The sequence below is a fragment of the Jaculus jaculus genome, chromosome 8 (genome assembly GCF_020740685.1).
Source record: "Jaculus jaculus isolate mJacJac1 chromosome 8, mJacJac1.mat.Y.cur, whole genome shotgun sequence".
NCBI classification, from domain to species: Eukaryota; Metazoa; Chordata; class Mammalia; order Rodentia; family Dipodidae; genus Jaculus; species Jaculus jaculus.
Window position 1 is genome coordinate 48,185,880 of NC_059109.1, and position 14,759 is coordinate 48,200,638.

The window sequence follows — 14,759 nt, forward strand, 5'->3', positions numbered from 1 at the left end:
TGAACTCGCAGTGATCCTGCTTCCTTAGCCTTCTGATTTTGGAATTAAAGGCGTCCACCCCCATTTCGGGCAAGAAAAATTTAAAAATAGATATTTTTTAAAAATTTGAAAATTTAAAAAAATATAGTAAGGAAAAAAGTTGATTTATCTCTAATAGAAAATATTGTTTCCTATATGCTTTCTTTTTGCTTACTTAATAATCTTTTGATTTTACCTAATATTGACAAAATCCTGTTGAATTTTAGGACTTAGAAATCCATTATCAAAATATGTCTGTCTGCGCTAGATGTGGTGGCACACATCTCAGCACTTGGGAGGCTGTGATAGGAGGAATGCATGAGTCTGAGGCCACCCTGAGACTACACAGTGATTTACAGGTCAGCCTGGGCTACAGAGAGATCCTACAAAAATGTCTGACTGGATTAGGATGGGCTTGGAGATAAAACCAGAACTAGGATACTTGGATCTCAGGAAACTGGTCTACAGAAGAGGGTTTTATCTAACATTAAAAGCAGACTACAACAGGTACAAAACTATCAAACAGTGGCTAAGATGTGATCTCCACACTTAGATTCCCAAGAGTATTCTGCTGGACCTTTTATTCTAATGAGTACAAATTCTGGTCCAGACTCTATTCTAAATTTTCCATATTGCATGCTACATATGCTCTTTATATTAGTCTGAAAAGTTTTTGATTATGATTCTTTTTTTTTTTTTTTTACCAGTGAGGAAAGTGATGTTCAAAGAAGTTCACCCCTTGTTCTAGCTCATAGCTATCAGGTCGTTAAATAGGAACACAAATCTGTGCAGTCAGAATCTATAACCTGAAAGTGGATTAAAGTCACATTATACTGCCTGAAGGTTAAAATCAGAGAATGCCAAGTGTAACAACAGAAACTTTAGTGGGTGGGTGGGCTGTATGAACTGAGAAACAGACTGGCCAGGGTTATATAGTACCCATGGCATAGCTCCTAAGGAGAAATACATAAACCTCAAACAAATCCCAGTTGGACCCAGGGTTTTGTATGGAACTGTAACAGGAAATCTGGAGTAAACTGGACACATATTAGTCATAAATTTGCAGTAACAATGACAATAAACAAACAATGGAGCCAAACTTGTTTCAACTCACTCAGTCCATATTATGACAAAAAGAAAAATAAATAATTATTTTATAACTAAACCCCCAGGTAGCAAATTGGATAGAATTTTTAACAGGATGTCAAAACAGTTGATTTACTACATTTTGTATTTAATAAGCCAAGGGGAAACTTTGAACATGTTAAGTAAAATCAAGGAAGATATAAGAAGATCCAAAATAAATTTCTAGAGATGAAAACTTGCACACGAGATGAGAAATCTACTGAACATGGCCATGACAGATTAGACACATGTAGTTAAGTATTAATGAACTTGAACTGATAGCAATAGAAACTGTTCACAATAATAACAAGAAGGAAAACACGAGAGGAACAGAGTATATGTGAGCTCAAGAAGGCATATGTCATTTTGTGTTTCTTTTGAGAACTGTTTGTTCATTCCATTAGCCCATTTATTAAGCATTGCTTTGGATTTTTTGGTGTTTCACTTTTGTAGCTCTTTATACATTCCAGATATTACTCCCCTCTCTGATGTGTAGCTGACAATTTTTTCCTCCTATTTTATAGGCTTTCTTTGCACTCCATTGATAGTTTCCTTGGTTGTGAAGAAACTCTTTCATATAATTCAACTTGTCAATTCTGGGGGCCATTTATTTTGCTATTAGAGTACTGTTCAAAAAAAATCTTGTCACTTGTGGCATATATCTAAGGGACTCTGTATCCTAGGACAGGGATAGATCCACATCCATGATTATTGCCACTCTATTCACAATAGCAAGGAAGTGGAACCAGGCTAGATGTCCATCGACAGATAAATGGATGAGGTAGAAATGGTACATAAACACAATGAAATCTTATATGTGTATTTATCTATGGATGTGTGTTTGGATATATTTTATGTGTATGTAACTAGTAAAGGGGCCATGAAGGGAAGAAAGAAATTTTGAGGAAGTGGAGAGGTAAAACACACATGGCATGAAAGCTGGAAAGAGGCAACTAGGGGAAGAAGGTTAGGGGAAATATAAAGAGGAAACACAAATATGTTTGAAAATGCCATACCAAAGTCTAGTACTTTGTATGCTTATAAAACAAAATAAGAATGAAAATAAATGGCCTAATTTCTGAGGAGTTAATGTCTCTTCAGGAAAGAAGATGGAAGAGAAAGATATTAGAACAAATAATGTCTGGAAATTTTCTGAATTTTCTGAGAATCAAATAAACACAAGCACAAGAAACATGAAGAAGTGGAACCAAGGCAAATCAAAATAGAATTGTTTAAAATTAACATTAAAGAGGAAAATAATAAAGCGGGAAGATATTCAAGAGCAACAGAAACAGATGAGGTGCAGATATCTTGCGGAAACAATGCACATGAGGAGACAGGGATTAGCATCTTTAAAATACTCAAGAGTGGACAAAACCCTGCTAATGTAAAAATAATTTTCAGTGAAGATACTTTCTGAAAATTAAAGTAAAATAAAGGTCTTAGATATTCATAAGCCAAAAGAATTAATCATGACTATGCTTTCCCTAAAAATAATGTTGAGGAAATTCTTCAAGCAAAAGAAAAATGATACCAGAAATCAAGGACACTGGAAATAGCAACTACATAGGCAATATAACAGTATTAATTATTTCTGAGATTTTCAAAAACAATTTGACAGATGTGGTGACACACACCTTTAATCCCAGTACTAAGGAAACTGGGATAGGAGGATCACCAAGCATTTGAGGCCAGCCTGGGCTACAGCATGAGTTCCAAGTCTTGGCTAGAGGTAGACTGCTTAAGATAATAAACCCAAAATTAAAAAAATAAGCCAAACCTTTAAAAAAGTGCTTGCTTTGGCATCACACATCTAAAATTGGAATGATACTAAGAAGATAAGCATGGCCCACACAATTGTGAAGTGTTTCATGTTTCTAGGAGGCAGAAGTGCTTACTTTTCTGACTTCATGACCATATGTTGGAGAAATGCTAGGTCAATTAAAAGTTTTTTTAAAAGAATATTTAAATTAGAATTGTCATAAAAAATTTGCAAGCTAAAAAAAAATCTGATTGTTCAAAGCAACAAACAAAATGCAGAGATAGCAGGTAGAAGTCATTGTTTGATGGAACTATAGTGAGTCCCAATAGGAGAGAAATGAAAGAAAGATTCTTAAATTGTTTGTCAAATGATGTAATACCAACTGGAACTAGACTGTGAGAAGTAGAGATGTAACCACTGAAGTGAAAACTAAAATACTGTAACAAAAGGTTATGGATGGCCAGCAAGTGAGTAATCTAGATCAAAATGGTAAAATGAAGTAGTGAAAAAATAAATTAGTTCAAGGTGGCATGGGAAAAAGAGCATAAATAGAAATAAAATGATGGAAACTTACACCTGCCTCTATTGATTATTACATTACATACATAATTTACATACTACATATAAAAGCTAGACATTAAAAAAAGACTAGCTACAAAGCAAAATCTAACTATATGCTACCAAGGGGCTGTCTTCAGATCAAAGTAGACTTTTGAAGAAAAGAATGTCAGCAAATGTCTATTGTCATTGATTATGTGGTTAATCAAGAAACTATATCTGTAAACACTTGTTCACCTAATAACTCAGTTTTAAAATGCACAAAAGCTCATTTGAATTATAAAGAGAAAAATCTAGAACTGTAGAAAAATTTAAAGCTGGGAAGGAAGTCAAAGTCTCTCCATACACAGTTGGTAGAAATATCAAATGGCTTGGTCACTTTGAAAAATAGTTGGTACTTTTCTAACATTAAATATTTATATACTTTATGACTAGTTTATGCATCCTACTCTTAGAAATGTACCCAAATAAAATTAAAGAATATGTTCCTGCAAACATTTATACATGGATATTCACTTTATTCCCCAAAGATAAAAGGACTAGAAAATGTCCAAATATATGTGTACATATACATACATATACACATATATACATACAAATTTCACCTGTGCATGCATATATATGTTTACATATGCATGTATGCACACATTTCACCTATGCATATACATATATGTATGTATATATTTTATATATATATTCAGTAGGATATGTATACATTCAATAGAATACTACCCAGCAATAGAAGGAAGAAATTATTGATAGTGAAATAATGGCATCTGAAAGTAACTATGCCAGTGAAAAGTTGCAAAAGAATTGTCCATACTGCTTGATTCCACTTATATGCAACCTTAGAAATCTTAGATGGTGACCTACCATTGCAATAGAAATTGATCACTGGCTGGTCAGAGACAGGAAGGTGGTAAGGGCAGAATGGAAAAATTTGGAAGATGCACAAGGTGATTTGGGGAGTTGTTTTTAGAGGATGATAGGTCTGTTTGTCAAGATTGAGATGATGCTTTCATAGGTGTATTCATAACTCAAAACATCAAGTTTACCTCTTTAAATCTGCACCAGTCAATTGAACATCTGACATTGTGATGGTTTGATTCAGTGTCCCCTGTAAACTTAGGTGTTATGAATGCTAGGTTCCCAGCTGACAGAGATTTGAGAATTAATGCCTTTTGGAGGCAATGTATTGTTGGGGGCTGGCTTATGGATGTTATAGCTAGTACCCCCTTGCCAGTACTTGGCACACTCTCCTGTTCCTGTTGGCCACCTGATGTTGGCCAGGGGTGATGTCCACCCTGTGCTCATGCCATCATTTTCCCCTACCATCAAGGAGCGTCCCTTCAAGCCTATAAGCCAAAATAAACCCTTTTATCCCAAAAGCTGCTCTTGGTTGGGTGATTTCTGCCAGTAATGTGAACCTGACTACAACAGTAAAGTTGGTACTGAGAGTGGGGTCATTTGCTGCTAGACACCTGACTGTGTGGCTTTGACCTTTTGGAGCTTATTTCCAAGAGGAATGTGGATGAATTTGAAACCTTGGCCTAAGAGATGCTTTGTGGTGCTGTAAGTACAGCTTGATGGTTTATTGTAGTCAGGGTTAAAAGACCTGAATATAGTTAAAACTATGGACTGTGAGGTTTGGCTTGTGAGGGCGAGAAAGAGCTTTGCTTGGACTGGGCTAGAAGCAGTTTGTGTGAGAGGCTTGCTGTTATGCCCCTTTCCTGGAAATTTGGGCAGGCTTGCATTTTGTAGTAATAGACTGGTGTGAACAGAGGGATACGGCACAGAAATGAAATCTTTGGGTGAATTGCTGCCCATTCAGCTGCAACTGAGAGTTTATAACCTTTGATACTGGGCCAATTGATCTGCACTGGGGCAACAGGAAGAATGTAGACTCTTTTGAAGGAAAATTAGTGCTCAAGAAATGTCCTGTTCTTCAAAGTCTGCTTTATCCCCCGCCCCCACGCATGGATTAACAAACTGGCACCCTACCTGGTATTGTGGAGTATACAAAATTCAGGAAAGAGAGGTCATTGAGTTTGCAATGCAGTGATGTGTTTTGGAAATGGCTGTGGGCAGTGTGAAGCAGGTTTGCTGGATGCTTGCATGGAGACCAGATGGAGCTGTGAGTAAGGATGGGAGTGACTTGCAGTGCAGATCCAGTGCAGATGCTGGCAACATGAGATGTCTGCTGAGGAGAGCTGCCAGCCCCAGACGAAGTTTCCCAGGACTGTGAGTAGCCTAGCTGGAGGGGTGGGATTGGAACTCCAGACACTTGTTTCTGGTTAAAATTATAGGTCTTGAAAACTTGTTACTGGTTAGAGTTGTTGGACTTGGAGCTAAAGAGTTTGATATTTTCCCTGTTTAAATCTTGTATTGGTTGAATATTACTTTGCCATGCCCAGTGCCATCTTTGGCAAGTAGGCATGTTTATTATGAGCCATTATGGTTTTGGGGGAGGATTTTTTTTTTTTTTTGTATTATGGCTCAGTTAAAAGACCTTGGATTTTGGGGATGTTTGAACATCATTAGGATTGATTAAAAACTCTGGGGATTTTAAAAGATGGACTGAATGTATTGCATTTTACATCATGGATGGTTATCAGTTTATGGGGGCCAGGTATGGAATGTGGTGGTTTGATTTACATGCTCCCCATAAACTTAGGTACTCTGAATGCTAGGTTCACAGCTGATGTGGATTTGGGAATTAACACCTAGTGGAGGCAGCATGTTGTTGGGGTTGGCTTATGGGTGTTATAGCCAGTCTCCCCTTACCAGTGTTTGCCACATTCTCCTGTTCCTGTTGTCTACCTGATGTTGGCCATGGAGTGAAGTCCACTCTCTGCTCATAGCATCATTTCCCCCTGTCATCTTGGAGGTTCACCTCAAGCTGGTAAGCCAAAATAAACCCCCCTTTTCCCAAAATCTACTCTTGGTCAGGTAATTTCTGTTAGCAATGTAAACCTGACTGCAACAGATATACTCTATATTAATTATTTCACAATATAATTGTTTTAATACTTTTTTATTTTTATTTATTTGAGAGAGAGGATGAATATATGGGTATGTCGGGGCATACACCACCTTGTGCATCTGGCTTACATGAGTCCTGGGGAATCTAACCTGGGTCCTTTGGCTTTGCAGACAAGTGCCTTAACTGCTAAGCAATCTCTCTTCCCCTAAAGCTGTTTTCAAAAGACTAAGACATACATTCTGATTAGGAAGTAACTCAGTGGTTATGTTAGAACAAGATGGTGAGAGAATCAACCATGGCCATGGTGACAACAAGTGTTTAGAGGGTTCCAACTAGACTGACAAGCTCATTATGTGCAGGGTTTTCCCTAGACTCACTGGATCTTGAACTTAGAGCAGCATCTCCTCAGATTAGTCCATTTAGCTTTTCATGGTCAGAGGACTAAGCATAGCTGAAGGAGGGCTCAGTACCCTTATTGCATATGGCATGAACACATTGGGCAGAGATAGACATGACAATATAAAAAATGCAGTGAGGGGGCTGGAGAGATGGATTCATGGTTAAGGCATTTGCCTGTGAAGCCAAAGGACACAGGTTCAATTCCCCAGGATTTACATAAGCCGTATGCACAAGGTGACACATGTGTCTGGAGTTCGTTTGCAGTGGCTGGAGGCCTTGGTGCACCCACTCTCTCTCTGTCTACCTCTTTCTCTGTCTCTCTATGAAATAAATAAAATAAAGCATTTTTTTAAAAATGCAGTGAGTTTAACTTTGAAAATGTCTATTTCCAAGAAATGAAGAGAATGAAGAAAGTAGGAAGGAAAGTGAGAGAGAGGTAATATAGTTGGAATGGAGGGAAGATCCTTATGCAAATGAGAATTATCTGCCTTTAATTAATTCAACTTGCCTTTATCTGAGAAGCAAAATGGAGCCAAAGTAACAGAAAATTTGGAAAATTAGAAGGTATATTTCATTTTTAAAATAGCAGTAAGGCTGGGTATGGTGGCACATGCCTTTAGTCCCTGTGTTTGGGAGGTAGAACTAGAAGGGTTACCATGAGTTTGAGACCACCCTGAGACTATATAGTGAGTTCCAGGTCAGCCTGGGATAGAATGAGACTTTACCTCAAAAAATCAATCAAGGGCTGGAGAGATGGCTTAGCGGTTAAGAGCTTGCCTGTGAAGCCTAAGGACCCCGGTTCGAGGCTCGGTTCCCCAGGTCCCACGTTAGCCAGATGCACAAGGGGGCACATGCGTCTGGAGTTCGTTTGCAGAGGCTGGAAGCCCTGGCGCGCCCATTCTCTCTCTCTCCCTCTATCTGTCTTTCTCTCTGTGTCTGTCACTCTCAAATAAATAAATAAATTAATTAATTTAAAAAAATCCTAAAAAATCAATCAATCAATCAATCAATAAATGGCAGTAAGGACCAAGCTCTTTAGGAATTCCTTCACCTCTGGGCATATACTTTCAAGTGCATTTAAGTTTTGCCCTGCACCTAAAGTACTTATATAACTTTCTGTTTAAGGTAGTCATATTTAATTAGAAATAACAATGGCTATCCATCCTCCCATGGCAACAACTTGTAGAGGTGGAAGTTTTTCCGTTTAGTAAGTACTAAAATATGATTTTAACAAATCAAGGCGTAGCCTTTTATATGCTAAAAATAATAGAACTAGGACTTAAAGTAGCAACCTGACAACTTGCAAAGAATATTGTAAACATATCATGCCTCATTAGCTCAGTCATGTCTCACTTGCTGTCAGCATCTTATTCTTATTCAATATAGCAGATCTTCACACATATTTTTCCTTTTATTTTTTTTGGCTGTTCTATGCATCTGACTATGTGTAGATGAAATGCACACCAACAATGCCATTTTTTAAATTTTTTTTGTTCATTTTTATTTATTTATTTGAGAGAGAAAGAGGCAGATAGACACACACACACACACACACACACACACACACACACACACACACACACAGAGAGAGAGAGAGAGAGACAGACAGAGAGAGAGAGAGAGAGAGAGAGAGAGAATGGGCACGCCAGGGCTTCCAGCCTCTGCAAACGAACTCCAGATGCGTGCGCCTCCTTGTGCATCTGGATAACGTGGGACCTGGGGAACCGAGCCTCAAACCAGGGTCCTTAGGCTTCACAGGCAAGTGCTTAACTGCTAAGCCATCTCTCCAGCCCAACAATGCCATTATTAAGTGACCTAAATAACTTTAAAATTCATGAAAGTGCTTCATTTCAAAAGATATTTTGAACGTCTTATAGATAAGTTGTTAAGTCAAAATTATCTTTCTGCCTAACATTTCATATTGGTTGTGCTTCCTTTTTAAAGAAATGTGGGAAGGATCTGACTTTTAGTCAATTAGAAACAACTCAAAGTCACACACACACACACACACACACACACAAACATATATGCCCTTGCACACACATAGAGGTAAAAAAAAAACTGGTGACTTCCTAGATTTTGTGTGGTCTGCACCTTGTTACAAATACTTGTATTATTTTTGAGTCACTAGAAACAGCTATCTCACACACACAAACATTACTTACTTGTGGAAAATCCTGGAAAATTCAGCAGGTTTGCATTCTGTCACGACACCAGCCAGGCATGGACTGAGTGGTTTAGATACAACATACATGCTCCCATTAACTATGTTCTTCACTTCTGCCTGAGGTAACCCTCATATTAGATCTCTCTTGTTTCATGCATTTATATTTCCTGTTTGGCTCTTAAAGACTTGAATTTGCAACCGCTGCATACCAAATCAATGGATCAATGGGAATGTTGAAGGATATCTTTCAAACTTTCCTCTGTGAACTTCCTGAGTCAGAATAAACACACGTTGACTTTGTTAGCTTACTAGAGATCCATAAAGGAAGTTCCAGTCTCTTTGAGCAACTTCTTACAACTTTAAATAATCCTTACTGTCATCTTTATTTTTAATTTTTTAGAGAGGCAGAGAAGAGAATTGGCACACCAGGGCTTCAGCCCCTGCAATTGAACTCCAGACACTTGTGCCACTTAGTGGTCATGTGTGACCTTGTGCTTCCCTTGCCTTTGTGTGCCTGGCTAAAGTGCAATCTAGAGAGTCGAACATTGGTCCTTAGGTGTTACAGACCATCTCTCCAGCCCTGTCATCCTTATTTTGATTCTATTTCAGTTGTGTTTCTATGTATCCACTTTATAGGAACTACCCAAGTCTTTCTGGAAATAAAGTGATAACATGCTGACATTTACCAGTCTAGGTATTTTAAGCAGAACAAACAAGTACAGTTGTATAATTCCAGGGTATGGCAGCAAATGGAAGTAATGCTCACACACATAGACAACACCATTGTAAATGTCATTATCAAATAAAAAATGTTCATGTATCACATTACAAATAAAAAATGTTCATGTATCACATTAAAATTTTTTTGTTCATTTTTATTTATTTATTTGAGAGAGAAAGAGGCAGATAGACACACACACACACACACACACACACACACACACAGAGAGAGAGAGAGAGAGAGAGAGACAAACAGAGAGAGTGAGGATTGCTGAATGCACTCTCATCTCTCAGTCTACTACATTAATAAACACGAAGGGGGGCTGGAGAAATGGGTCATCAGTTATGTATACTTCGTATTCAAACATGAGGGCCTGAGGACAACCTAAACTGCTGAGTTTAAATCTCCAGAACCCATGTAAATAGCTGGGTGTGGCCACACATGTCTGTAATCCCAGTTCTACAAAGCGGAGCAGAAACCTGACTCATGACATAGCACATATACACATTAAAAATGAGTATTAGAGGGCTGGAGGGATGGCTTAGCAGTTAAGGTGCTTGACTGCAATGCCAAAGGGCCCAGGTTCAATTCCCCAGGGCCCATGTAAGCCAGATGCACAAGGTGGCGCATGCAACTGGAGTTTGTTTGTAGTGGCTGAAGGCCCTGGTGCACCTATTCTACCCCTCTCTCTATTTGACTCCTTTTCTCTGTCTTTATTAAAAAATGAGTATCAGAGCAGGATAGCCCTTCACTTCTATGCAAATTCTCAGTTTATGTACTGTTTCTTGGATTCTCTACTATTATCATAATCATCATTTTAGTTTTAGGCCCAATGCCAAAACAAAATGCTTCTCATTTCCAACCATACTTTTGTCACCCTATGTGATGCTAAAACTGTGCAACAACTAGGTTTTTCTAATGCCTGAAATGGGACTGTTAATTTCAGGATAAGTTGCCTGAAAAGATAGTTCATTACAAATTTTATGTATTAGGGCTGGTGATATGGCTCAGTGATGAAGGTGCTTGCCTTCAATGTCTAAGGACCCACGTTCTACTCTTCAGGTCCCATGTAAGCCACACATATAAGGTGACACAAGTGTGCAAGATTGCACATACACACAAAGTGGCACATGCGTCTAAGTTCAATTACAGTGGCTGGAGGCCCTGGTGACCCAGCCAGTTTACTCTCTCTCAGTCTTTCTCTTGCTCTCTACCATAAAAACATGTATTTCTACAAGTCCTTATATTTTATCAAATCTATGCTCCACTTTCCATTTTATTCCATTTTCTAGGGCTGGGGATGTAGCTTAGTGGTGGTGGAGATATTGCCTGGTATATGTGTGCCTGGGCTTAACCCTTGGCACTACAACAGCTAACAAAGGTAATACCACTTTCTACTTTAGTTCCCTTCCCCTCCCCTCCCCTCCCCTCCCCTCCCCTCCCCTTCTCTTCTTTACCCAGATCTCAGGAGAATTCAATCATCAAACCATTTTTCCTTTTATAAAAATCATATATCAGAAAAAAAAACTATTTTTCTACTTCTTATATTCACTTCTGAGGGATAGGTATTTTTGTTTTTCATAGCACCAATGGACATCAGCTGGTTGACCAACTGTCCAATTCAGTACTTACACTGTCCCTGGAGTTTGGGTAAGATCCCACAAATTTAAGCCTCAGTCCCATATGACTGCTCACCTCAGGTGCTGAGAGCATGTGTTTGGTAATTTGCTCTAATCACTCAGAAATTAAGGAAGCACTTACAGTTGCTAGTTTATTATAAAATGATATTACAAAGGATACAGGTGAATAGTTGGTAAAGAGGTGCATAGGATGATATCTGTAACAGTCTCGAGTGCAGGAGTTGTCTCTTTGAAGAATTATCTACACCAAGTTTCTGGAACATGAATGTGTTCACCCTTTGAAATGCCCTCCAAAAGAGGCATGGTTTATTATTAACTTAAACTGCGGTGTTCTCCTTCCTTTCCCCCACTTTTCTTGTTGCTGAGACAAAATACTTGACAGGAAGTAACTTAAGAGCAGAAAGGCTTATATTTTTGCTTACAGTTTGAGTTAATACAGCCCGTGGGGTGGGGAGGGCTCGTGGCAGGTACATGAAACAGCAGGTCCACAGTTAGCAGGCAGAGAGAGAGGTGAATGCTGGCTCTCAGCTTACTTTCTCCATTTTATTCAACGTGGGGCCCCAGCCCTGGAATGGCACCATCAACAGTCACAGTACAGCTTCCCAACTTCATTAACCTAATCTAGAAAATTTCTCACAGACCTGGCCAGAAGCTTAGGTCCTGCTAAGTTGAAAGTTAGTATTAACCATCAGACCCTCCCTCCCCAGAAACTTGTGGTGAACAAAAAATTATGAACCTCAATCATGGCTTGGATTTTCAGTTGGCCAGCCCTTGCTCAAGAAACCATTAAGAGTTACCTCTTAAAACTAAAGATGCTACAGGAGTATATTTATATATACCCAAGTATATTTATATATACCCAAGACATTCCAATTGATTTAAGGATGTTTGTGCACAGAGCTTGGTGCATGATCAATATCGTTCTTATTATTTTACAGTTTAACGTTTGGTTTTGTTTTCTCACTCTGTCCTCGGTATTCCCAAAGTCTGGTCCATAGACCCCAACTATCTAAATTTTCCCAAGTTCTTAGAACTACTTGATGATTTGTGAATGTAGCTTTCTGATGGGGAGTCCTGGACTTTCCAAACTGAATCTTTGAAAATAGAGCATGCAGAGCTGCATTGCTCTCATGAGCCCTCTTCAAGATGCTCCAGAAGTCTCCACGTTCTTAATGAGAGACTGCATGTGCAAGAGGGACTGGCATGCTAACCTGTTTGAACAGTTCTGTTCACACATTCTGCCCAGATCAAATAGCATTTTGCTTCAGAATAGAGTACTTCCTATGATGCTTCTGTCAAAACTCAGAGGCAGTAGGAAAAGTCTTATTTTAACATCCCGTTACACTTAATTTAATTCATTTGTTCATTTCTTTGTATATTAATGAATACATGATTAATTTATTCATGGTTAGCTTCATTACATTTTAGAATTTTTTCTTGCTCAGAAAACATGATATTCCTTACTCCTGGCTGCCTAAGGTTTGTAGTTTCATATCATTTTTCTGTACTGGCCTCTTCATCCTTAGCTAACTTAACTAAGCATTCCTTTCTTTTTGTTTCACAATTTCATTTTAGATGTCAAAATATTCTATAATATTTTCTTTTTTTCTTCCTCTCAAGATAGAGTTTTTACTATATAGTCCTGGGTTGGCCTCAACTTCTTGAGTACTAGATTTTAGACATGGTCCAGCATGCCTGGCCAATATTGCATTTATTATATTTATTAATTTGTTAATATTAATTATTTTTATTATTTATTTATATTATTCTGACAGTGCACATGTGTGTCTACACAAATTTGTGTACACATGCACACAGTGCAATACTTTGGACGTCACGGCAGGGCAGCATAACAGTGAGACTGGCAGAGTGCAGATGGTCCTCTTGCCAGGACAGAGGAAACATGATCACTTCCTTTGAAGCCCAGAAATAACTTCTGCATGGAGAAAGAAAAGCCAATGTCTAAATTATGGTTTCTTTTATAGACATAAAGGAGATGAATATCAGAAGTGGGTGTTTGGAGCTGACGGTTGTATTTATTCTAAGGTAATTATTTTATAACTCTCATTATAACTTTTATTTCTAAGCATTTTGGTTTCTAAATGCTTAAAGAATGCATTATTGTTGAGAGCAAGAAATGCTTTATCTGTACAAATGATTTTACCTCTGCCTTGAGGTTTAAAATTTTATTTAACTCAGTACTTGCCCTTGAAGTTTTGTTTGATTTTAAAACACAGGTTTCCCAAAGTTTTATATATATATATACATATATGTATATATATATATATATATATATATATATTATGTTATATGTTATATTTTTTTCTCTAATTTATTGCTTTGACTCAGTAATTTAGAGTGTCAGTTTCCTTACTCATTAAAATAAGGATGTTGGGTATTGTTAAATTGAATTCTTTGGCCAAAGCTGCCTTTCTATATATTTAAAATTTGGACTAAAAGGTTCTTTTCCCATAGTGATCTATACCCTAACTTGATTTGTAAACATATTGGAACCTTCTCCGGGAGTGTACTTGTATAACAAGCAGGTGAGTATCAGGCAATCATGACAGCTGAACCTCTACTCAGAAAATACACTGAAAGCTACAAAAGCAAGATGAAACGAGACAGATCCCTACAGCAGACAATCTGGCTACACGTGTGCATTATGTCCTAATCTGTGCTATAAATATAGCCTGCTCATGTGGGGAAGTAGTACGTTCTGAAGCACTTTTGTTCAGACTACTGCCTCACTGTGGTTTGCCTGTACATATTATTTGTCCTACTAGGTGTATGCCCAACAAAAATGCTTACATGTTTAAAAAATGACACATTTATTAAAGTGCTAGTAGTAGCATCAGCACAGACAAGCATGCAAGCAATTTCTCAGAAGTAGAATACTCAATGTAAAGACTGGCAGACTCCTGTTAAGTCAGTTATTAACTATGGCCTTTGTAGGCAGACAGTCTTGATCCCAACTTCTCAGGCCTTCTTTTGTAGCAAAAACCAGCCACAGACAGTATTAAAGGAATGAATGTAACTGTGTTTCAATAAAATGTCACAGGGTCTGAGGATATAGCTCAGTGGGTAAGCACTTGCCATTCAAGCTGGAGTAGCCAAGTCAAATCCCCAGACTCCACAGGAAAAGCTGAAGCCATGACAGGCTCCTGTAATCTCAGTATGTCGATGCTTGACTCCAAGATGGGAGGCAGAGATGGAAGAATCTTCTTGAACTTCAGTGGCAAGCTGAGCAAAGAGCAGCAGAGTGAGAAATCCTGCCTCAACTGAGCTAAACAGATGGGGGACTGACTGAAAGTTGTCTTATGCACACACACACACACTGTAATATGGGCATGCTTGCACTCTCTCTCTCTCTTACACACACACAC

General features: G+C 38.2%; 1 protein-coding gene across 1 annotated transcript in view; it reads left to right on the forward strand.

The window, feature by feature from the left end:
- Positions 1-14,759, forward strand: part of Dcdc1 (doublecortin domain containing 1) — a 485,885-nt gene that overhangs the window by 235,935 nt on the left and 235,191 nt on the right. The window contains exon 16 of the mRNA XM_004660718.2: positions 13,359-13,419. Within this exon, the coding sequence (XP_004660775.2) occupies positions 13,359-13,419 (61 nt within the window). The remainder of the gene's footprint in view (positions 1-13,358; positions 13,420-14,759) is intronic.